At 55.5% G+C, this 21515-nt stretch overlaps 1 protein-coding gene across 1 annotated transcript in view; it reads right to left on the minus strand.

Annotated features, from left to right (window-relative positions):
- LOC142002095 (unconventional myosin-Va-like) overlaps positions 1-21515 on the minus strand; it is a 44954-nt gene that overhangs the window by 16131 nt on the left and 7308 nt on the right. Inside the window, exons 6-20 of the mRNA XM_074977927.1 lie at positions 19816-19897; positions 18645-18752; positions 16885-16997; positions 16332-16597; positions 15449-15530; positions 13691-13831; positions 12359-12484; positions 11167-11250; positions 8029-8181; positions 7293-7390; positions 6857-6943; positions 6648-6759; positions 4627-4838; positions 2574-2730; positions 1406-1645 (exon numbers count right to left, since the gene is read on the minus strand). Coding sequence (XP_074834028.1) covers positions 1406-1645; positions 2574-2730; positions 4627-4838; positions 6648-6759; positions 6857-6943; positions 7293-7390; positions 8029-8181; positions 11167-11250; positions 12359-12484; positions 13691-13831; positions 15449-15530; positions 16332-16597; positions 16885-16997; positions 18645-18752; positions 19816-19897 — 2061 coding nt within the window. The remainder of the gene's footprint in view (positions 1-1405; positions 1646-2573; positions 2731-4626; positions 4839-6647; positions 6760-6856; positions 6944-7292; positions 7391-8028; positions 8182-11166; positions 11251-12358; positions 12485-13690; positions 13832-15448; positions 15531-16331; positions 16598-16884; positions 16998-18644; positions 18753-19815; positions 19898-21515) is intronic.

Raw genomic sequence — 21515 nt, forward strand, 5'->3', positions numbered from 1 at the left:
GCCTCCCTGTGCCTCTGCCCTGCAAGCACACTTGGAGCCAGCCTGTGCAGCTGGAGATGCCCAAACACACCCAGGCAGCTGGGATGGGGGAGACAGGGGGCAGCTTGCACAGATGTTGTCAACCCCTCCCCACCACCAGAGAGCAGGTGCTGCAGTGCCTGTCTACACCAGGGCAGATGTGAGCCAAGCCAAGCCCAGCCCCCAAGCTTGCTGAGCAAGCCTCAAGCAGCCAGTGTCTTGACCACAGCTGCTCCTCCTCCAGAGCGCAGAACCCACTTGCAGGTGCCCTGCACCCCATACCAATGGCAAGCACCTCTGGGGTCTGCCTTTGCCACACCCTGGAACACTGCCCCAAGAGCACTCCCTTGTAAGGGCACAGGGCCTTAGCACCAGCCTGTTGGACAGCCTGACCTTCCCCCACACCCCCATCAGCTGGAGCCTGACAGGGGTATAGGCTGGACTTGAAGTCCCTTGGTTCTGAAAAGCCCTTCCCCAGCAGAGAGCAGAGGAGCTGCATGGGGTGGACACATGGCAGCACCCCCTAGTACATCTATTCAGCAACAGAACGCAGCGCATGGGGCATCAGCTGAGCCAGAGCCTGTCAGGTGGTGGGAGGGAGCAGACAGAGGCACAAGCAGCATCTGCAGGTGACCCTTGTGCCCTGCTCACCTTTTACTGTTAAATGGGGGCTCCCAGATGCCCCCTCCCCCTACAGGCACCAGTTACCCTGACCATCTGCTCTGTAGTGGGACCACAAGGCATGAGCACATGGTGCCTTGAGGGCCCCTCAGCCCAAGACACCCCATTAAATACCCAAGAGGAGACCAGAACAGAAAGAGGGGCTGCCCCTCGCTGCCCTCCTCCAGGCCTGGGAAGCCAGCTGCTCCCTCTGCACAGCATCACACCCACCACCCTCCCTTTGAGCCATCTGTGGCAGGACAGAGCCTTCTCTCCTTCATGGGATTCAGAACTAGAAATCTATCCTCTGCCATGAGGTCCAGGATCCTGCTCCTCCAGCAGAGCCCTAACCTAGTCAGGTACTGCTGGGAAGAAGCAAACCAGAAGTCTGGCGCCACTGGTGGACAGTACTTTCCCAGGGACAGGCAGAGTGGCTTTTCCCAGCACAGAGCATACACCCCAAAAAGATTCAGAGATGGATCTGAGATTGTACAATACCATTAAAGGGGTGAAGTGCAGCCACCTCTGGAGTGGAGCATGGCTATCCTTTAACAACTCACAGGAACACCGAGTAGGAGGCCACTGGGGAATTCAAGCAGAATGCAGCTACCCAGGACTCCAACATGCCCACAGCAGTCAGCACAGTGGCTTCAAGGCTCACCCCATGACTGGAGACCCAGGAATCCCCATGCAGCTCTAAGGCAGGTGAAGGAGCTGGCACACCCACCTGCTCATCCACTTTGCACTGCAGCTGCATCACTTTGATCTCCATGCCTTTGTTGAGCTGTTTGTAGTGCTCCACCGACTTGGCCTCAATCCGGAGCCGTCTCAGCTCCCTGCGAGCCTGCATGCGCCGGTAGCAGCACTGCAGATAGATCACAGCTCGGCACACCCGAGCATACCTGGTGCGAGCCAGCCAGCCCCTCACTGTGCTCTGGATCACAACAGCTTTCCAGCTCACCACCAGCTGGGGGACACAACAGGAAACAAGAGCAGCAAAGGGTTAGGGCAACACTCCTCGCTCTAGGACCACAGCTACAGCCTTGCCCACAGCGCCCCAGCCCTTGGGTGCCATGCAGGCCTGTGAGAGCGGGAGCTCTGCCTCGTGGCCCCAAGGTTTGCCCACAAGCCTTCCCAGCCACAGAAGCTCAGGGGTCCACTGCTCAATCTGTTCCTGCAGCACTGCTCCCTAGAGTGCCACTGGCTGGAGTGAGCTGCGCCTGCGCTCCAGGACGGACACCTGAGCCCCTCTGCCCATCCCCCACTCTAGCTGGGCTCTGCCCTTCCACTCCAGCCTAGAGAGCGGCAGGCAGGATGCCCAGAGACCTGGCACACGCACCAACTCCAGGGGTGCTCAGCACCCAGCAGTCAGCTCTCTGGCTATGGGCAGAGGTGGGAAGAAGCACAGGCAAGGCACACTTGGTGGGGGCAGTGTGGGGAGGCCTCAGGGTGGAGTACCCGCCCAGAAAGAGACCTTGGTGCTCACGAGAGGGGCTCTTAAGGCTGGAGCACATGACCGCCTCCTCCCATCAGAGGCAGATGGGGTTGCTCCAGCCCGAACGCCCAAAACAGGCCAGCAGGTGCCCTGAGCCAGCCTGTACCCAAGTAGCAGGGTGGCACTCTGGGTGTCTGCTCAGGAGTGGCAGCATGACTCACTACTGACAGTCAGGGCAGAGGGACTGCCTCCCAGTATCCCCTCCCCGCGCTGCCAGGCAAGGCCCCAGGCTTACAGGACAGGGAGCTGAGCCAATGTGTTGTTCTACTCCGTGGCACAAGCCTACAGGGGAGAGGGGATGGGGCACTAAAAAGGGGCTCCTTCCATATCCAAGGGCGCACCTCCCAGCCCCCTCCCTCAGAAGGACACACCCGACACCACCCAACCCCAGGGCTGGTACCTGGTGGTACAGACGCCTGGTGAACATGCCACGGGCAAAAGCCTGGATGGTGATGGCTGCCCCATGGATGCGGCAGTACGAACGCCTGGCCAGCACCATCCTGTAGTTCTTCTGTATGGTGAGAGCAGCGCTCGTCCTCCGCAGGCGCCTGGCCAGCCTGCGAAGGGCAACACAGCGCTGGGAATGGCTGGCCCAAGCCAACATAAAAACGGCCTTACTGGGTCAGACCAAAGGTCCATCCAGCCCAGTATCCTGTCTGCTGACAGCGGCCAGTGCCAGGTGCCCCAGAGGAGGTGAACCAAAGAATGATCAAGCAATTTGTCTCCTGCCATCTGTCTCCAGCCTTTGCTAGGGGCACCATACTTTATCCTTGACTAATAGCCATTTATGGACCTAGCCTGCAAAAATTTATCAAGCTCTATTTTAAACTCTGTTAGAGTGCTGGCCTTCACAGCCTCCTCTGGCAAGGAGTTCCACAGGTTGACTGTGCGCTGTGTGAAGAAAGATTTTCTTTTATTCGTTTTGAACCTACTACCCATTAATTTCATTTGGTGTCCTCTAGTTCTTATATTATGGGAACAAGTAAATAAACTTTCCAATATTCACTTTCTCCACACCATTCATGATTTTATATACCTCTATCATATTGCCCCTCAATCTCCTCTTTTCTGGACTGAGAAGTCCCAGTCTCTCTAGCCTCTCCTCATATGGGACCCTTTCCAAACCCTTTATCATTTTAGTTGCCCTTTTCTGAACTTTTTCTAATGCCAGTATATCTTTTTTGAGGTGAGGAGACCACATCTGCATGCAGTACTCCAGATGTGGGCGTACCATAGTTTTATATAGGGGAAGTATGATATTCTTTGTCTTATACTCTATCCCTTTTTTTTAATAATTCCTAACATCCTATTTGCTTTAGGGACTGCCGCTGCACACTGTGTGGATGTTTTCAGAGAACTATCCACTATAATTCCAAGATCCCTTTCCTGATCTGTTGTATCTAAATTTGCCACCCCCCCAAGTCACATTGTATGTATAATTGAGGTTTTTTTCCCCCCCAATGTGCATTACCTTCACTTAACCACATTAAATTTCATTTGCCATTTTGCTGCCCAATCACTCAGTTTGAAGTTCTTCAATCTACTTTGGTTTTGACTATACTGAACAGCTTGGTATCATCTGCAAACTTTGCCACCTCACTGCTTACCCCTTTCTCTAGATCATTGATGAACAAGTTGAACAGGATTGGCCCCAGGACTGACCCTTGGGGAACACCACTAGTTACCCCCCTCCATTGGAATAAATGGTAAATTTTCACAATCCTTTGTTTCCTGTCTTTTAACCAGTTTCCAAACCATGAAAGGATATTTCCTCCATGACCACTTAATTTGTAGAAGAGCCTTTGGTGAGGGACCTTGTCAAAGGCTTTCTGGAAATCCAAGTATATTATGTCCACTAGATCCCCGTCTGCATGTTTGTTAACCCCTTCAAAAGAACTCTAATAGATTAGTAAGACACGACTTCCCTCTACAGAAACCATGCTGACTTTTGCCCAACAAATCATGTTCTTTGTGTCTGACAATTTTATTCTTCACTATTGTTTCTGGTAATTTGCCCGATACTGGAGTAAGAGCGACCCCCAGCAGCAAGTACCAGGTCTGCCATAGCCCTTTGCAGAAGCCTACCACAGACACCCAGCGCCAGGCCCTGAACCCAACCCTCTGCCTCCCTAGGCTCAGACCTGGACAGTGCTCTAGTCACACACCCTAAGCACAATCAGCTTCTCTTCACTCCCTGGCAGATCATGGCTGCTTGAGTACAAAGACATGGAATTTTTACTGTAGCTTCTGAACAGACTGAAATGCAGCCCCCTCTGGGGTGCAGTGTGGCTACCTCTATGTCCCTCCTAGGCCTACACCTGTTGTAGCTGTGGGGATGCTATTTGCCAGTCAGACTCATAGCTGCCATAGTTCAGCACCTGGATGCAGCCAAGGGTGCCCAGAGATGGGTCTCAGAGGCCCAGAAGACACCAAGGCAACACATTGCTGCTCACCTCCGGGCCAGGAAGCCCCGGGTGTAGCGCTGGAGGCAGATGGCTGTGGCTCGCACATGCAAGAAGCGTCTCCTCCCCAGCCAGCCACGGATGTTCGTCTGAACCAGGACACAGGCTGCTTTCAGCCTCCTGCTGCGCAGCTCCTCCAGGAAGGCCACCTGCCCGGCCTGGAAGAAGACCTTGCCCCTCCCGCACTGGTATTTGCTGCGGTCCTGTGGGGGGAGGGGGGGCAGAAGAGAGAGCGAGTGAGCCATGACCAGGCAGGAGAATGGGGTGGGATGGACTCAGACATGGGGGCTGTGCTTCCTGGACAGATCTGTCCCCCCTGCCCGCTGACAGGAGTGGGAGGGCTACACACTCATCCTGGAGGGGCACTGCCCTTCACCCCACTCCAGCTGTTGTGTCCCAGGCACCAAAGCACAGGCAGGAGGCATCACTGGGTACAGGCTCCCTCGGGGTATCCACTGGGCCCTAGTGTTCCCCTGCTTTCGTGCTGGGCAAGAAGCCCAATCGCATGCAGAGACATGGGCAGGCCAAGGTCTGTCCTGTGACTGGGATCCCACAGCAGAGCTGAGGCCAAGGCTGGCCAAGCACAGCAAGGTCAGGGTTTGGCTTTGCCCAGCAGGGGACAATGCAGGAAGGCAGTTGAGGGTCCTGGGGCCAGTATGGAAAAAAAATATTGGTCTGAAACCCGCACTGTCTCTTTGGAAAGGCAGCTGCAATGCACTATGGGACTTGTGGCTCATGGACCTCTTGGGAAACCCCTGCTTTAGGGAGAGGGCACAAGTGTTGCTCATTGTCTTACCCGCCCCCAAGCTGCCAGCTGCTCCCACCCCTGCCTCACACTAGCCCCCATCCACCCATCACTGTTACATACAGATCGTTAACACCCCCCACCTTGGCCCCCAAGTGCTCAGCTCCCTGGACTGTTGCTGGGCAGTAGCACTCACTGCCCAGCAGCTGGAGGTGCCAGGTCTCATACCTCAGTGGCCGTGTACCTGTGTCCTCAGTGGGATGCCAGGCAGGCTAGCCCTCCAAGGGAGGCCAGGACTCCGTAGCACTGAAAGGCAGCAGCATCTGGGCCAGGCACCACCAGCCCAAAGCCACAGCACAATCCAGATGCCTTTCACCCAGCTAGCACTGCAGGGCACCTCTCAGTGCGCCCTGATCAGTCTGGTCCTGCCCGCCCCCCAGAAGCCAGCAGTGGGGCCAGCTGTATAAAGGTTGGAGCTGGGAGCTCGGTGGATGTCATCCGCCAGATGAGAGGGTGGTTCCTTGGGCTGGGATATGGAGGGGAGCCCAGAGGCAGATGGTGGTGATGCAAGTGGTTGAAGTAAGACACCAGCCATGAGGAAGCCACTGACTGGCCAGGGTTACCCAGACCCCTGACGGACACAGGCCTGAAAAACCGTTTGTGGCAGCCAAATGCCGAGCCTACTGGTGTGCCTGGGTGGCGGGAGTAGTGTGGCCCAGGGATATCTGGAGTGAGGCCATGTGTTGTGGCCCAGATCCACACTGACTTGGTGGCAGACCATCCTGCCAAGGCCAGGGCCTTGGGCTGGGGCACAGTGGAATGGGTGAGACTGTGCCTGTCCCCCTGCCTGCCAGCTGCCCCTTGTGGGTAGCAGCCTCCCCACAGCCAGACTGGAGCTGTTTGCTGCTCAGCTGAACTAGGGCTAAGCTATTTCCCACTCTGCCTGTGGCCAGGCCGAGCCCCGACTCTGGAGCTGAGCCACTCACAGAGCATGGGCTGGTGCCTGGTTGCAGCAATTTGGGTTATCTCCCTCTAGCCTGGGCAGGAGCGAGACCCCTGCTCTGATTGACTACACGCTTGTTTCCCACAGCAGCAACTCTACACAAGGAGGGAAGGGCCCACCAAGCTCACACTGCAGCATGCACCAGCAGGCAGCTCCCCTCAGGGCAGAGGAGCAGGTGGGGTGGCAGGAGAGGCTGGTGCAGCAGTGAGTGCTGGGGAACCTTGGGTTTCATCCCCTTCCCCACTCAGTCCTCGGAGCTCTTACTTTGAGCAGCCGCTGGAGAACAAGCTGGCAGGTCTGCTTCTCCTTGCTGCCCGACAGCTCCTCGGGGCGCAGCAGGGCCCTGTATCTGCTGAAGAATTCTTCGTACGTCCACCTGCAGAGAAGACAGAGCCAGTCCACAGGGGTGAGTCAGTGAGCACCAGAGGTGCCCATGCTCCAGTGGAGAGCGGGAAGCCCAGCCTTGGCCCTACCTGGATGGATAGCCAGATGCGCTGATCTGAATGGTTTCCAGGACCCCACAGGCTCTCAGCTGCTCAACAGCTCGCCTGGCATCAAACCTAGATCAGAGACAAGCAGCCACCTCTGAATGACTATTCCCTAAGGTTCTGCCATCCCACCCACAGCACCCCTGGCTGGGGCTGGACTCAGTCCCTGCCCAGTTAAGCCACCTCCTTGCTTACTGCTTTATCAGCTGCCTGCAGAGGCATCCCTGGGAATAAAGTGGCTGGTTTTGCAGCTTGCAGTCCAGCCACAGGGGACAGCAGGACAAGTGACCCATCAGGGACCCCAATTTGCTATTGTGGAAGACTGAATACAGTGCTGCTGGTTCCCCAGATCTGGCGCTGCCCTGACTGTTGAGTCTCCCCCCTCCTGTCCCATTCCAGTGCTGTGGCACCAGGCACTCACTCGAAGGGATGCTTGTGGTCATTGGGTTTGATGCAGCGGATGTAGTGGGGTGTGGTGCAGCTCAGGGTCTCCATAAGCTTGTGCAGCGAGGCTTTGAACTGCAAGGACAGAGTGAGCTGGCTCAGGTCTGCAGGGAGCCCAGGCAAGGGAGTGGGCTCAGCACCATTTTGTATTCCATAGGACCAGGCGGTGGCCCAGCACAGCCATGAGGGGCCTGGCCATTGGGTAGGCAGCAGAGGGCAGGACCTGGTCCAAAGGATGAAGGGAGCCCCTGTACTCACCCCCTAGTGCTGCCCCTTCTCATCTGGCAGCTCTGCCTGGTGCTTTGAATGCTAATAAGCCTTCAAGTGCCTTCAAACCAGAGTCCCCACTCCACCAAGCCTGAGGCTGGGTGCTCACTTAGCAGCTTAGACCAGCCCTGGCACAGTCTGGGAACACCCTGGGTTTGGAGCATCTCTTGCAGGGATCTCTGCCCCCAAGGCCCCAGTTTCCAGCTGTGCTGAGCACCTGCTGTTCCCACAGGCCAGCAGGATAGGTGGGGCACCTCACTTTGAGAGGAGAGTTTAGCTCATTGAGAGACTGTAACCGACCCTATCGGCTGGAGGGGTCTGCCCAGGCCTGGATGCCAGCAGCAGCGTTAGAAGGTGATGCCTGGCCAGGGCCATGTCTGCAGCTTGAGTTGCGGGGAGGAGAAAAATAAAAATCAGACACAGGATGCACCAGCCCTGCTCCATACCTGGGTGGAGATGGGTTTCCTGTGCTCCTTGTCAGTGGCTGGCAGAGACCTCCTACCAGGGCGGATGGTCACCCTGGATCCCTGTGACCGGCGGGACAGCAGGGTGATGCTGCCATCCCCCTCCTCCGGGAACAGCTCTGCCAGCAGCACAGACTGGTGAGGAGAGCAGCAGAAGGATCAGAGCCAGCAGCAGGGCAGGAGTGACACCTACTGGCCAGCAGGGGCAGGCCCAGAGCCAGGGCAGGGAAAGGCCACCTGCAATTCCAAGCCCTGGCCCAGGGGCTCCCGCCAGAGATCAGCCTAAGGGGCTCAGCAGCCACAGCCTGTCACCACTTGCATGCCCATAGTACCCTAGAACACTAGAAGTGGAAGGGACCTTGAGAGATGAGTCCATTCCCCTGCCCTCACGGCAGGGCCGAGCACCTTTTAGGCCATTCCTGATAGATGTTTATCTAACCTATTCTTGAATATCTCCAGTGATGGAGATTCCACAACCTCCCTAGGTAACTTATCCAAGTGTTTAGCCACCCTGACAGCTAGGAAATTTCTCCTGATATCCAACCTAAACCTCTCTTCCTGCAATTTGAGCCCATTGCTTCTTATCCTCAGAGGCCTGGGAGAATAAATTTTTCTCCCTTCTCCTTGTAATCCTCTCAGGAACTTGAAAACCACTATCACATCCCCTTTAAGTCTTCTCTTTTCTAAATCTACACAGTCCCAGGTTTTTCAGTCTTCCTTCACATCTTGTGTTCTCTAGACCTTTGATCTTTTCTGGACCGTCTCCAGTTTCTTCACATTTCTCAAAATGTGGTGCCCAGAACTGGACAAAATACTCCAACTGAGGCCTCATGAACACTGAGTAGAACAGAAGAATGACCTTCCTTGCTCACACACTCCTCTTCATGCATCCCAGAATCTTGTTTGTTTGTTTTACTACAGCACCACACTGTTGACTCATTTAGCTTGTGGTCCACTAAGTTCCCTAAATCCTTTTCCTGGAGTATTCCTTCCTAGAGTCATTTTCCCATTCTATAGTGCGTGAAGTGGATTGTTCCTTAAGTGGAATACTTTGCATTTGCCGTTAAGCTTCATCCTGCCTGCCTCAGACCATTTTTCCAGATCATTCTGAATTCTGACCCTACCCTCCAAAGTAGTTGCAACCCCTCCCAGCTTGGTATCGTTTGCAAAGCTTAATAAGCGTACTCTATGCCAATATCTAAATTGTTGAAGTCATTGACTAGAACCAGCCCCCTCAAAAAGAGACCCCCTGAGAAACCCCAGCTGTTATGCCCTTCCAGCACAACTGCTAACCACTCAGAATGATTATCCAGCCAGTTATGCACCCACCTTAGAGTAGCTCCATCTAACTTGTATTTGCCTAGTTTATTGATATGATCATGAGATCATATCAAATGCCTTACTAAAGTCTAGGTATACTACATCTGTTGATTCTCCCTTACCCACAAAGCTGGTTATCCTATCAGATAACAGCCAGCATGGATTTGTGGGGAACAAATCACCTTATTTTCTTCGATATTTGCAGATGAATTCCTTAATTACTTGCTCCATTATCTTTCCTGGCACAAAAGTTAAACCGACTGGCCTGTAGTTTCCTGGCTTGTTCCGCCCCCGCCCCTTTTTATAGATGGGCACTACTTTTGCCTTTTTTCAGGGCATAAGAGGGCAGCCCTCTCTGCAGTGGTCACAGCCACTCACAGGAAAGCCTCCTGCCATGGGCCAGGGCCATAGATCAGAGCCATTTAAGGCTCTGCTGCATCACAGGCAGCATGAAACACAACACAGTAGACACCCACACAACCACTGTGCCCAGGCAGCAGCTCATCCCCATGCCCCATGAAATTATGGGGAAGCCTAGCAGGAAGAGGCCCAGGGTTCCACCCCTTCCAGTGCAACACACCTCTCCCCTAGGGCTGTCCAGGAGTCTCCAGGACTTAGAGGTTACATCAGGTGAGGAAACCTGTGCGGATGCCTACAACCAGCCCTGGCCCCCAAGTGCCCATGGTGAGGGAGAGCAAGCAGCATCACACTTACCTTCTGTGGGTTCCGCAGGCAGGCAGCCAGTGCGGGGGCAGAGCAGAATTAAAAAACACACACAAAACAGAGCTATTAGCTTAACAGCAAAGCACTGTTGTGCTTACTGGCAATTCCTGCCCGGCTGCCCCACACTGCATCCCACACAGGGACCACAGTCTGGAGCTGCAGAACACCAGCCTAAGCATCCCTCTGCTGGGCTCTGCCAGCAAGGCCTCCTCACTGCACTGGGGTGCTTCTGGCTTCAGCCTGGCCTGCTGGGCTCACACCCATCATTCCCACCCCAGGGTTCCTGGTGTGGCAGCTGTTTACAGGTATGTTTGCACAGCGGGCAGGTGTGGAGAGCCCAGAACCTGGCTGGTACATGAGTGGGGTGCAGGGAGGGGCAGAGCATTGCACAATATCCCTTTGCTAGAGACTCTCCAATACTCAGATCTCTGCCACAGCCAGGGCTTTTCTGCCAGAATGCTGCAGAGCAGCATTCAGGCACACCTTGTTTCCCTGAGTTGGGCTGGGCACCACACTGGGAGCCTCTGGGCAGGAGAGCAGAGGAGCCAACAGCTGCTCCTGTGAGAAGTAGGTGGGGATCAGTTTGGGGCTGTGAGGAGTTAAGCTGCCTGGGAGTGGGGAGGTTGAATTCCAGCACCTTCTTTTCTGGGGGTGGGGAAAGAGCACTAGCCACACCATGGCTGTGTCTACACATGCCCCAAACTTCGAAATGGCCATGCAAATGGCCATTTCGAAGTTTACTAATGAAGCGCTGAAATGCATATTCAGCGCTTCATTAGCATGCGGGCGGCAGCTGCGCTTCGAAATTGACGCTCCTTGCCGCCATGCGGCGCGTCCAGACGGGACTCCTTTTCGAAAGGATGCTGCCTACTTCAAAGTCCCCTTATTCCCATGAGCTCATGGCCATTTCGAAGTTTGGGGCATGTGTAGACACGGCCCATGTGTGCTGACAAAACAGCTCCCCCCGCCCAACACACACCACCCACCCCTCCTCCAAGGGGCACTGTCACTCCTGACCCAGCCCTCCCCTGTGCAGTCTGATGCCAAGCAACCCCTTGGGGAGGTCCATGGGCTCACCTTGCTGGCTCGGAGGAGCCCAATCAGTTCTGCAGGGACCACATCTTGATTCTTCTCCAGGAAGCCACTGCACTGATACTCTACCTGGGGGAACAGAGGCCATGCAGATGCCTCAGCTTCTCCTGGATCACTCAGAGGTCTCCAGACCCCAGAGCAGAGGTGCTGGGGTGGAGGAGATCTGAGCTGGGTGCCTAAAGCTCCTGAGGGCTGAAAAACCCCAGCCCATGTTTGCACCACAGCTGTCCAACGGGCCACGGTTCCAGGTGCATTGAGTTCCACAGCTGGCTACAAGGGTGTGTGGGGTGAGCAGAAACTGTGCCTGAACAGGTGCCAGAAAGCAGAGCCAGCTGTTACCCACCCCCCACCCAAGCAAGGTGAGCTCCAGTGTCCTTCCCAAATGCAGCTGCAGGAGACGCTCATGCAGTTTCTGCCCTACTCCACCCAGCTCAGATGTAGAGCCATGGACATGTCAGGCTTAAAGAGCCTCTGGAGCGGTCAAGTCCAATCCAGCCCACCAAAGGGCTAGACAGACACCCCAGCAAAGACCCAAGGGCTGCCTCTGGACCTGGAGTCGAGTTCCAGACTCGGAGCTCTGCAACCAGCTATTGCTGTGCCAGCTCAGTCTCCTAGCATTCAGCAGTGCTACTCCCAACCATGCCAAACAGGTGGAGAGTCTCCAGAGGGGTTTAGCTTGAACTGCACCAGGGCTGGTCACTTACCAAACCTCAGGGCACTTCCCCTGACAGTCCATGTTGTCAGGCCCATCACTGCTCCTGGGCTCCCTGGAGCAAGTGGCAGTGGGAGAAGCTGCACACCCCCACTGGGCACTGGTGCCTAGGAAAGCAGGTGGCTTCCCCCTGCAGCCAGCCTCCTGGGCATCCCACTCCATGATCTTCAGGAGCACGTGGCAGCATGAGCTATGCAGCCAGAGTCCTGGGGCTGCTGGCTTCCCACAGACCTCCTTGGGAAGAGCCTGGCTTCCCCAAACAGGCTCCACACCAGCACGTGTGTCAGAGAAAACTTCTGTGCTCAGACAGACTTCCTGGCCAGCTCTATGGCCACCCACCCGAGACCGACCCTGACTTGGGCAAGACTTAACCTCTCCTAGGCTGCAGGGGCCCTCCCCTGCCCTATGGGCCCTCCCTTTGCCCTTGGCAGGGCTGCCACCTGCAGACCCATCAGTCTCTCTGACCTTGCCAGCGAAGTGGTGGACAATGAAAGCATCTGTGGACATCTTGGGCTTCTGGAAGTGGGGGCTGTGGTGAAGATGCTTCTCATAGAGCTTCTGAGCCCAGCTCCTGTCGCTGCCCTTGGGCATCTGTGAGGGAGAGGGGGAGTCAGCAGACAGCAGGAGGCCTGGGGAGAGGACTCCTCTGCTGGCTCCACACAGACAGCAACCTGCAGCTAGGATTTAGGTGTGCATTCAAAGGCCAGCTAGGCTACCCTCAAAACCATTCCTAGAGCTGACTTCAGGCCTCCCATCTGCATTTAAATGGCAGCTGCCACAGGGACTCCACTATCAAAACAAAAAGCAGTCAAGTAGCACTTTAAAGACTAGCAAAATGGTTTATTAGGTGAGCTTTCGTGGGACAGACCCACTTCAGACCAAGAAGTGGGTCTGTCCCATGAAAGCTCACCTAATAAACGATTTTGCTAGTCTTTAAAGTGCTACTTGACTGCTTTTTGTTTTGATAGTGTATAAACTAGCACGGCTTCCTCTTTGTTACTATTCAACATGCAAGGGACTCCACTGTGAGCTTTGCTAAACTGCTCCAGTGGCTACTCTGGCTGTCTCCAGTCAGACTGGCAGTCAAAGCCACACCAGCCATTGCCTTGTGTTAGGCCAGCCCATTAGGCTGCAGGGCCCACTATTAAATATTGTTCCCCCAAAGACAGACTGTCAAGTCACTCCTTAACTTCCTTCATTAAGCTAATAGACAGAGCCCCTCCTAGCTGTCACAGTCAGGCTGTTTTCCCCTTTGACTGGTCTCCTGGGCCTTCTCCAGCTGCCCTTCAGTGAAGGCACCCTTCCCAGATCACTGTCTGCCAGGAGAGGGGCCTTCTGAATTGGTCAGAGTAGCACCAACCCCTTTGGCTGTGAAGCAGTTATGACCTAGGCTGCCTTCCCCAGCTTCCCTCTGCTGTGGGTGTGGGGAGAAATGAGGGCCTGACTCTAAGCTGTGTTCTGCTGTATATGCCTCTGCCAGACAGCAACACCCCCACCCTTCCCTCAGCCTGGCCTGGATGTCAGCTGGTAACAAGGAGTCATGGCCCCTTATTGCCCTTCCCCCATCATCCCCCTCCTCCACACCCCTAGCCCTCAGCACTGGGGAAATGAGGTGCTGAGGTTTGGCAGCTGTGACCTACTCAATGCACAATGCTCCTTGAAGGCAAGTTGGCCCAGGTCCAGGAGCAGAGAGGTTGGGTTACACAGGGGAGCACTAGACCCTCACCCCTCCAAGCCAGCTCCATCCACAGATGGACAGACCTCCCCCCACCCCAGGGAGGTAGGGCCAATGCTCACCTTGCATTCCTCATTCAGCAGGTCCAGGATGCCCAGCCTGCCCTCGATGAGATTGATGCAAGGCTGGTTGTCATAGAAGTCTATGAAGCTCCAGGGGATCTCCTCCTTCACATATTCCTCTTGCTCCAGCTTGAAGACATGCTATGTAGGGGGAACTGGATAAGAACTTTTCCCCCTCCATCCCCCCACCACGCATTACTGGGAGAAGAGGTTCAGAGCTCAGTGGAACCTGAGGGTTGTCCATGGCACCACACCTACCCTTTTCCTTGGGAAGGTGTTTGGGCTTCCCCTGGGGGCAGGCTACAAGGGCACTTCTAGCCACTCTAGAGGTTCAGCAACTGCAAGGAGTGGAGAACTGGGCCCTAGGCTGCCTGGTATGTTAGTCTGACCCCAGCAGCTTTGTACAGTGACAGGATGGGGTCTTGGGAGTACTTGTAAGGGGTATTCAGGTTTGCAGGGCTCTGCATTGATGGGGAGCCCTGCCTTTGCAGTAGGAGCCACTCCAGTTGCTCTGGAGAGAGCCCCTTGCAGAGCAAGAAATGGAGGAACAGGGTTTAGATCCACAAAGAAATTTGGATGCTCAACTCAACTCCCCTGGGCTCCTGACATTTCCAGCCTTCCCTGTGACCTCAGCACAGTTACAGACACAGCCTAGCTGGCCTCACCAACAAAGGGCCAGACCCAAAAGTTCAAATATAGAATCCTAGAATACTAGGGCTATAGAGGGAGCTCAGACTCCAGCCCCCTGCCTAAAGCAGGACCAACCCCACCTAAATCATCCCAGCCAGGACTTAAAACCCTCTAGGGATGGAGATTACCTGGAGAGGTGGTGGAAAACATTCCAGTGTTTCACCACCCTTCTGGTGAAGTAGTCTCCCCCCAACCCCAATAGCCAACCCACAGTTTTCCCTCTCACTTTAGGCCATTGCTCCTTGTTCTGCCACCTGTCGCCAGAGAGAACAGCCTCTCTCCATCCTCTTTAGATGCCCCTTCAGAAAGGGGAAGGCTGCTATTAAATCACACCTCAGTCTTCTCTTCTGTAAGCTAAGAGCAAGTCCCTTAGCCTCTCCTCATAGGTCATGTGCTCCAGTCCCCTAATCAATTTTTGTTGCTCTCTGCTGGACCCTCTAAAATGCATTCACATCCTTTCTATACTGGGGATCCCAGAACTGGATGCAATACTCTGGATGTGGTCTCACTAGTGCTGAATAGAGGGGAACAATAATTTTTCTAGATCTGATGGAAGTGTTCGTCCACTTGCATCCCAATATGGCTTCAGAATTCGTCACTACAAGGGCACACTGTTGACTCATATCCAGCCTCTCATCCACTAATCCCCAGGTCCTTCTCTGCTGCACTGATACTTTGGCATTTGGGTCCCAGCCTGTAACAATGCAGGTGTCAAACTTGGGTGAACTAGCACCTAAGAGCAGCATCAGGTAGCCTTTCTATGTTTCCCTGGCTGGCTCCCCAAGGCAGGAGGCTGCCAGCACTCTCATAATGCGCTCATAGCAGAGCCATGGGCAGCCTGCAAGCGGTCACAGCATCCTGGGAGGGCACTAGGGTTGGGACTAAGCCTTGGGAGGAGACAGACGTTCCTGGTACCCAGTGTCAATCTCTCCATGAATTCAGCTGTTCATATACTGGAGCACCCACAGCCCCAGCCATGGGCCAGGGCCTGGCTGTGCCAGATACTGCATGGAGCCTGCCAGCTCCAGACCCCCAGCAAGGCACCAACACCCAGACAGCAGCACTGACCAGGTTGAAGTGCTGCTGCAGCGTCTCATTGGCATAGTTGATGCAGAACTGCTCGAAGCTGTTGACTGGGAAGGTCTCAAACCTGGAGGGAAGACAAAGGGGTGATTGGGAGGAGGGTGGGAGAGCCAGTAGGGCTCCTCTGAAGCAATGTAGCCAGACAGAGTCTCCCCCTTACTTTTAAACTAAGGAAAGCTAGCAGGGGACTGAATCCAGCCATGGTCAGGGGGAACAGAGGATCCCCATGCCTACTAAACCCCTCTCCATCCTGTAAGCACCAGCCAGGTGACAAGTCAAGGGCTGGCTGTCCCAAAGCCTCGGGTCTTCCAGGGGATGGTGTATGACAGCCCGCAGGCAGCAGCAACTGCGGGGAGCGCTCCAAATGCGCCAGCCTGAGTGGTGGGAATGGACCAGATTATGGTCCCATGGTGGTTGAGCCCCCATGAGCACATTCCTGGGAAGCCTGGTGAGAACCAGCCACAAGGAGCTGTATTTCCCCAGACAGGCTAACCAGCAGGTACTCAACTCCACCCCACCCAGCCACAGGTCTGGGGACAGAAGGAACAGAGGACCAAGCCCAGAGCCTGAGCTTCCCTGAAGAGCCATAAGGCCCCCTTTCCCCGTGAGGGGACTGCCTAAGGAAACCAGCCAGGGCAGGGCATGGAGACAAGTCACCAGGCAGCCTGTGCTGCACCACAGCCCCTGGCTAGTGCAGGACACAGTCCCTCAGTGGGAGCTCTCCCCAGGCTGTCTCACTAGGACAAGAGGTTCATCAAGAAGGACCCCTTGCAGGGCTGCTCCCCTCTCACGTGGGAGGAGTCACTGGGCTGGCCTCCATGGGGGCCTGCAGTGAGGAAGGCTGGACCCATGCAGACCTGGTCCTTACCCATAGATGTCCAGGATACCTATAGAGGTGTGCAGCCTGCAGGATGCCCGCAGGGCTCTGTTGATCCTGTTCACCACCCACTTGAAGAGCTGCCCATAGAGGTGCTTGGCCAAAGCATCACGGGAGTTCAGGGCCTGCTGCCTGGACATAGGCTTCACATAGGTCTCGCTGGCCGTGACCAGCTTGCGGTAGCAGAGCCAGCGGGAGGCCTGGGACTTCTCCACGCCCAGCAGTGTGCAGAACAGGCCCAGGGCCTCATCATCTGGCTGCAGAGAACCCAGGTATCAGCTGAGCAGCAGGGAAGGCCCACAAGACCCCCAGCTAAGGCTGGGAGAGCCTCTGGGGAGCTTGGCAGAGCACCCCATCTCAACCCAACAGTGCAAGACCAGCACAGCCCCGACACCTGCCTTGGCCCCCTCACCTCAAGCCTGGCACAGGCAAATACCACCCTTCTCCAGCCATCACCAGCTCAGGCCTGCACTGGTGCACCTAGAGCATCAGGCTACTGGAAGGGACACCCCATTGGGTGTGGCAGGGAGCCAGCTGCCCTTACCTCAATGGAGCAGCTCTCCTCATACCGGTTCTTCACTTTAAGCTGGATGTTGCCCAGGTGCAGGATGGAGGCCAGGATGCTGAACAGTTCCAGCTGGCTGGACTCATGGATCCCTGCAGAGCACACAGCACATTGGACCACTCAAGGTAGCAGTCTGCCAGCAGCTCTCCCAGGACAGCTTCTGCTCAGACCAGGGCAAGTTTCCAACCACTCAGCAGTTGCGACAGTCACTGCTCCTTGCCTACAACACAGCCTGAGGCTGGGAAATGAGCAGGGAAGTTCAGGGGAAGACTAGGACTTGTCTGCACTAGGTGACCTGCCTCATGTCATGCTTACAACAGTGATGTCTATGCTATCACCTCTCCCCAGCCAAGGTAAGCGTGCTACTGCACTGACACCTGCTGGAGGCGGTGATGTGTCAGAGCAGTAAGGGTGATGCAGACACTGTCCCTTAAGGCAGCTTAGAACATAAGCATGGGCTGATGGTCTGATCCAGTAGGTCCATCAAATCCAGCATCCAGTCTCCTGACAGTGGCCAGACCCAGGTGCCCCAGAGGGCACGAGCAGAGCAGACAAATCAATGGTCCATCCCCTCAGTCATTCCCAGATTCTGGCAAACATGCTGGGGCAGGGTCAGATTAACTTCAGGGAGCCCAGGGCTACTAGGTTGTAGGGCCCCCAGCTATGGGTCTGTGTGGAAGAGAGGTGTGGGTTGAGGCAGAGAGTGGGTGTAATGCAGGATGAGGTGTGTGTGGGGGCAGGAAGCTCCAGGCTGTGGCCAAGGGGACTCCAGGTTCAGTGCAGGGGCTGGGTGCAGCATGTTCTCCTGGGGCTCTATGCAGTCCCTGCTTGCTTGCAGCCACCACCCCCTGCAGCTCCCATTGGTCAGTAATCACAGTCAATGGGAGCTGAGGGGAGGTGGAGCTTGCATACCAGGGCAGCCCCAGGACAGAGCTTCCCAGCATAGTGCTGGTTCTGGCCACACACCTCTGGGAGGAGAAGGGGGCAAGAAACCCCTATATGGAACTGCCTTCTTCCTTGTCCTGGCCCACAACACAGCACATAGGGGCTTCCGTGGTTGCAGCTCAGGGCCCTGGGCCAGGGACACACTCCCTGACCATCCTGGCTAACAGCCATCCATAGATGTGTCCTCCATGGACTTTCACCAGCTCTTTGAAGCCTGTTATAATTTGGCTGTTGCAACACCCTCTGGCGAGGAGTTCCATAGTTTGGCTGTGGGCTGTGTGAAGAAGTCCTTCCTAGTGCTGTTTTAAATCTAAAGAAAAGGGCTTTCGGCTGCTTTGTCAGTTATGTGGTGGAGGGAGGGCTGGACCCTACTCCCAGCTGGCAGCCAGGGCAAGCAGCCCCAGCAGCCATATGGGCTGCTGGCAGGACTGAAGTTGACAAGGCTGCAGAGCACCCAGCAGGGAGTGGGTGTGCCCCTTCAGAGCAGGCTCCAGCAGGGAACAAGGCGGGAGGGGAGGGGAGAAGAGGGTGGGACAGCCTACCAGGAGCCCACGGGGTGCAGAACTATGGAAGGATCATCCCTTAATGATCGATTAGGGGATGCCTTGCACCTGCCTCCTACATCAGGCTGACAAACCCTGGTCTGCTGCAGCTCAGCTTTGCCTCTAGGAGTGCTGGCATCACTGGTGGGCACAGCATTCAAGCTGGCTGCAATCCCAGGCTGCTCAGAGCAGCAAAGCCCAGTCCTTCCCCCCCTCAGCAGGAGGTGGTACCCAAACAGGCAGGACAGCTACCCAAGAGTAACAAGGCGTTTCGTGTGCTCTCCAGGTCAGCAGCATCATCCACAGCATCCAGATGTGCGCACTGCCCCTGGCTGGTGTAATGGAAGGATTCGGCTCTACCTGTCAGGTTAGAGATGAACGATACTGACACCAGCTCCTAGCTGGCCCCGTTCCCCGTCACCAAGTGAGAGCAGTGGAACAAACTGATGCAAACCCCACTGCCTCCCATTCCTCCATCCCACCTCCTGCAGTGAGCACAGTTCTGCTCCCTGCCCTGCAGTCCCAGCCCTTCCCAGGCAGAGAAGCCAATTGTTGGCAGCGAAAGTGGCACACTAAGAACAGAGCCCTCTAGGGCACAGCCTCTCCTGCAAGTGGAGCAGAAGTAGAGCCCTCGAGCCTGGCTGGGAAGATTTGGAAAACAGAACTTGAATTCTTTACAAAAAAAATAAAGAATGGGAAAGTGTCATCCCACCCCATCTCCAATACCCACCTGCCCCCCTGAGGATTTCAAACTCAAGTTGTCTGGTGGATGAAGGGGAGCCAGGCTCCAAGGTTCCCATAACTTCTGCAGCTGCCCAGAAGTTCCCAGATCTGATGGTCTGCCCCAGACCCTTAACATCCTAGGGGCCCTGGCAGCCTACCAAGGAGCCAGGTTGACCAGATGTCCACGGATCCAGACTGGAAACCAGGCAAAGTCCCTGGAGTTGTCAGTGGAGCTTTGCTGACCTGTGCACTCTAGCTGCTTAGCCATCATTCCCCAGAAGTGTTTGCTTACCATTAGTGTTGTCCAACCAGCCCCTCCCCCTCATGCAGCAGGACTCACAGATCCACAGCAAGGGGACTGATCCTTCTGCACCACAACCAGCCAGCTATCTTCACCCAACTGCTGGCTTCTCCCAGCCACCTCCACAGCCCTATTTTGTGTCCTGTATAGGCCCCTCCCAGGCTCTCAGATTCCCAACTACCAGAAGATAGTTAAAGCTCCACTGTGTTCTGGAGCAGCCACCCCAGCAGAGCTGGCAGGTTCAGTGCCCTGTTGACAAGTGTCAATGTCCCCCTGCTCCAGAAGCAGCTGCTGAAGGGTAGTCTTGTATCCAGTTGCATTCTCCAGAGAGCTGCTGGTTGGATCATGCATTTGGGCCAGAGCCCCACCAGCACCACCTCCTGAGCCAGTGGCACTTACTGAGGCCCAAGACTTGGAACTCTGGCAACCCAGCCGATGCGCACAGTTGATAGAAGATGTGGTAATTCCGCTCTGCTTTCGCCTGTGCCAAGACAAGCAGAACTGTCGGGTGCGCCCAGATACTTACTGCCTTATCCCTCCAGCCACTGAGTATGCGGGATGGCAGTAACCAACCCCTGCTAGGATGGGTGCCAGGCCAGTCACAAGTGAATAAGGGCCTACTACAGCTGCCAGCTAAGGGAGTCTGTCAGCTGGGGAGGAGGGGCAGGGAGAGCCTCCTGTTGTCAGTGTTTAAAGCTCTGTGTTGACTCACTCCCACCCAAACTAGGAGGTCACTGAGCAGTGGTCTAGGTCAGAGGTTCACTGGGGCACACCCAGATGGATTGTGTCTTTGCCCCAAAAGGAACAGGGATTAGTGCCCCCCCACCCCATCTCTGCCAGGCTGAGGATGGAACACTACAGCCTGGCCACACAGCCACATCTTACAGGTCTGCCTTGGACTCATGACACCTGCTCCTGGCTTGTGGGGTGGTGGGGGGGGGGGGGGGGGGGCAGCAGCAGCAAGAAGCACTTCTCCCATCCCCCACTTGGAGTTTCTGGAATAGGCATTAATTGGTTTCTTAGCAACAGGATGATTTTAAATGGGGCAGGGGGGAGTTAAAGAGGCCCATTTCCAGAGTGACAAGAGGTAGGAAGAAGGCACCTTCCCCAGCCAAAACATTTCCTGCTGTGGGGTGGGGAGATGGCCAGGTCTGGTCTGGTTATTGATTCGCTCCCTGGAGGGGTTACAAGTGCTACCTTATTCCCCCCACCCCACCCCACGCCCAGATCGGCGCTGCACAGATTGACTCCAGCCCTGTCAGCCAACAGAGCCCCCAAATGCTGCGAGGGGTCTGTGGAACTCCTGCCTCCAGGACTCACTGGGGAGCCTGGGTTTGAACCTTCCCTGAGCCAGCCAGCAGGGGTGAGGTGTCCTTGATTTTTCCCCATGAGAAATTCACTGGAGTATCTGTCAGGCCTGGCCATCTTCCAGTTTTGCCACACATTTTAATTGAGTGTCTTTGGTTCTTCCCCAGTTTTCTTTCCACAACAGTTGAAGTGTCCAAAGTGGACATTAAAAGGAGCAAGCAACCACTTTGCTCTGTTGCATTCAGGGGTACAGGGAGGGAAGAAATTGCCAGGTCTTGTGCTTCCTCTTGTCCAAAAGGCCCTTTTAACTAACGTGGGGCAGTTTGGTTCATGACATTTCCTGACGCTCTAGCCAAGCTGGTGCTGCACCAAATCAGGCACTCACTGGGGAGAAGCAGGTGCGGAGACCAAATACAACTCCCAAGGAGCTGCATGTCTCAGTCTGCAAGAGGAATCAAGGCCAGGCCCTGGTGTGTGTCTGATGGAACAGACAATGTGCTCTAGCACCCAGCCCTGGGCAGGCCCTGGACCCCAGCTGCAAGGTGGGAGAGCATGCCCCACCCCCCAACTCAGCAACTAGCAACTTCTGCTCATGCTGAAGGGTACATACCAAGCAGGAGGCTGCCATCAGGGCACTGAGTAAGGCTGAAATACACACCCACCCCCCAAGCCTCTCAGAGTCCTACCCTAGCCCTTTGCACAGGCTGCACTATTGAGCAAGGGAAGCACCAGCCACCCTGAAGGGGCTCTGCCAGCCTCACTGAGCGCCAGGCCAGCTCCCCAGCCCCCTC

Source organism: Carettochelys insculpta, chromosome 27, assembly GCF_033958435.1.
Source record: "Carettochelys insculpta isolate YL-2023 chromosome 27, ASM3395843v1, whole genome shotgun sequence".
NCBI lineage: Eukaryota > Metazoa > Chordata > Testudines > Carettochelyidae > Carettochelys > Carettochelys insculpta.